Below are 1,644 nucleotides of genomic sequence, written 5' to 3' on the forward strand. Positions count from 1 at the left end.
TTGCATATACGTCTCCCTCGATCTTCAGAAGCAGGCAGGCTCCATCATTTTTGTAATGCGCGTCCTGAACACCAAAACATGCCACCTTTTTTTACGTTGACGTCGATGCTTTATTTCTACAGTTGAGGGAGAGAGAAATGGATATTCGTCGGGCGAATCTGGTGGTAGCCTCAAACGAGCAGTCTCAGGCTCCCAACGGCGCGGAGAAGCTTTTTGGTGATGTTCTTCAAGTTTTCTACCGTCCAGGAATAGTGTACGTGCCTGTCTTCCAAGATAACAAAATTCTAGCACGCCCATTATCACTCCCCCCCTGACTTGCTCGGCCCCACCGTGTCAATAATATTCAGCGAGCTGGAAAACGGGGCTTCGTTCTCTTTGATTCAATCTGAGACAGGTGCAGATGCGGACCAACTCAGGTAAAGAAAATACTTTTGCAGTGCATACTAGCAGCTTACTACGTCTGGTTGGGTGTTTTTGAAGAACGAAAAGAATTCATCCCTCATTCTTTTGGCCTCCTTCTTTATTTTTTGTTGGGCAGAGTTTTCCAAGGTATTTAGTGCACTGAAATGACGGTGGTTCTCCTCTTCTTTCTTCCTTGCAGTGGAAATTAGAACCTCCTCACAACGGGCTGTGAACTTTGATATTTTGTCTAAGACGAGGTAAGAAGCCTGCTCAATAAAACAAAAAGGAGGTAATGAGTTATATGCCAATTTTTTGGTTTTTGTCGATCCTCAATTTGCGTATGCAGTGCAAGTTCCTTTCATGTTACAATGTATATACCTCCTTAATGTCTAACGAACCACGATTTGATGGAACAGAGCTTCGAGAGTCACGACCGGCTGATGTGCTTGCTGCCCGTTGCCTTGTTATAGGGTTTCTGTGATAACAGACATCTGCTGCTGGTCTTGGCTGTTTGTATCGGGAAGATTTTAATGGGTGATTGTCATAGGAAAACGCTGCATATATGAAGGAGATGACGCAAAATTTGTGTGGGGGGAGAGGTGGAGGGGGATAACCCTTACCAGGAGTCTGCCATAGATGACTGGGTAATCTCCCTTGCGCGACTTGATGTCCTTTTCAATTATTGATCTGATAGCTGCGTAGCTGTACGCCTTCACTCTTGGGCGCGCGGTGTGGTCAATGTTCTGCTCTCCAACGTCAAGATTGTCAATATAGAACACCTGTGGAAAGCGAGTTCGGTCAAAGGTAAGGTCAAAAAACGGCATCCGTGTTAGAAAGAACACACAAAAAAATGCTGGCGTTGCCCTTGGATTTTTGTGAAGTCTTACCTGTACAAATGGGAGGCAACCTGATAGATTAGACTTCAGACGCCCTCCTAGAAGGTCTGCCTTCACCCTCTTCGCCGCAACTAACAGCTCTTCCCTTGTATATCGGCACCAGTTGTGCATATGTATGAGCTCTGCCGTTGCCAGCGCGCCCCAATAATCAGTACAGAAGTAGTCGTTCTTCATTGTTGGAGCGAGGAGGTATGTGCATGCGCATATGACCAGCCCCACTTTGAACCTGTTCTTCTCGTGTGTCGTCATAGGACGCCCGTATGTCTGCTTCACAGCTTCAACGATTGGCAGTATGCTGTGCTCTCCTGGACCAATTCCAAACATCTCTCTTATCTGTGTCACCACT

General features: G+C 46.3%; 1 protein-coding gene across 1 annotated transcript; it reads right to left on the reverse strand.

The window, feature by feature from the left end:
* Positions 1-443: 443 nt before the first annotated feature.
* On the reverse strand, positions 444-1,636 carry LOC119272539. Its single transcript, XM_037554009.1, has 4 exons — positions 1,290-1,636; positions 1,023-1,181; positions 781-909; positions 444-668 (listed from the first exon to the last, which is right to left on the reverse strand). Exons 1-4 carry the CDS (start codon positions 1,620-1,622, stop codon positions 444-446), a joined length of 846 nt encoding a protein of 281 aa, XP_037409906.1. The 5' UTR covers positions 1,623-1,636.
* Positions 1,637-1,644: the final 8 nt, after the last annotated feature.

The sequence above is a fragment of the Triticum dicoccoides genome, chromosome 3A, assembly GCF_002162155.2.
Source record: "Triticum dicoccoides isolate Atlit2015 ecotype Zavitan chromosome 3A, WEW_v2.0, whole genome shotgun sequence".
In the NCBI taxonomy this organism is placed as follows: Eukaryota; Viridiplantae; Streptophyta; class Magnoliopsida; order Poales; family Poaceae; genus Triticum; species Triticum dicoccoides.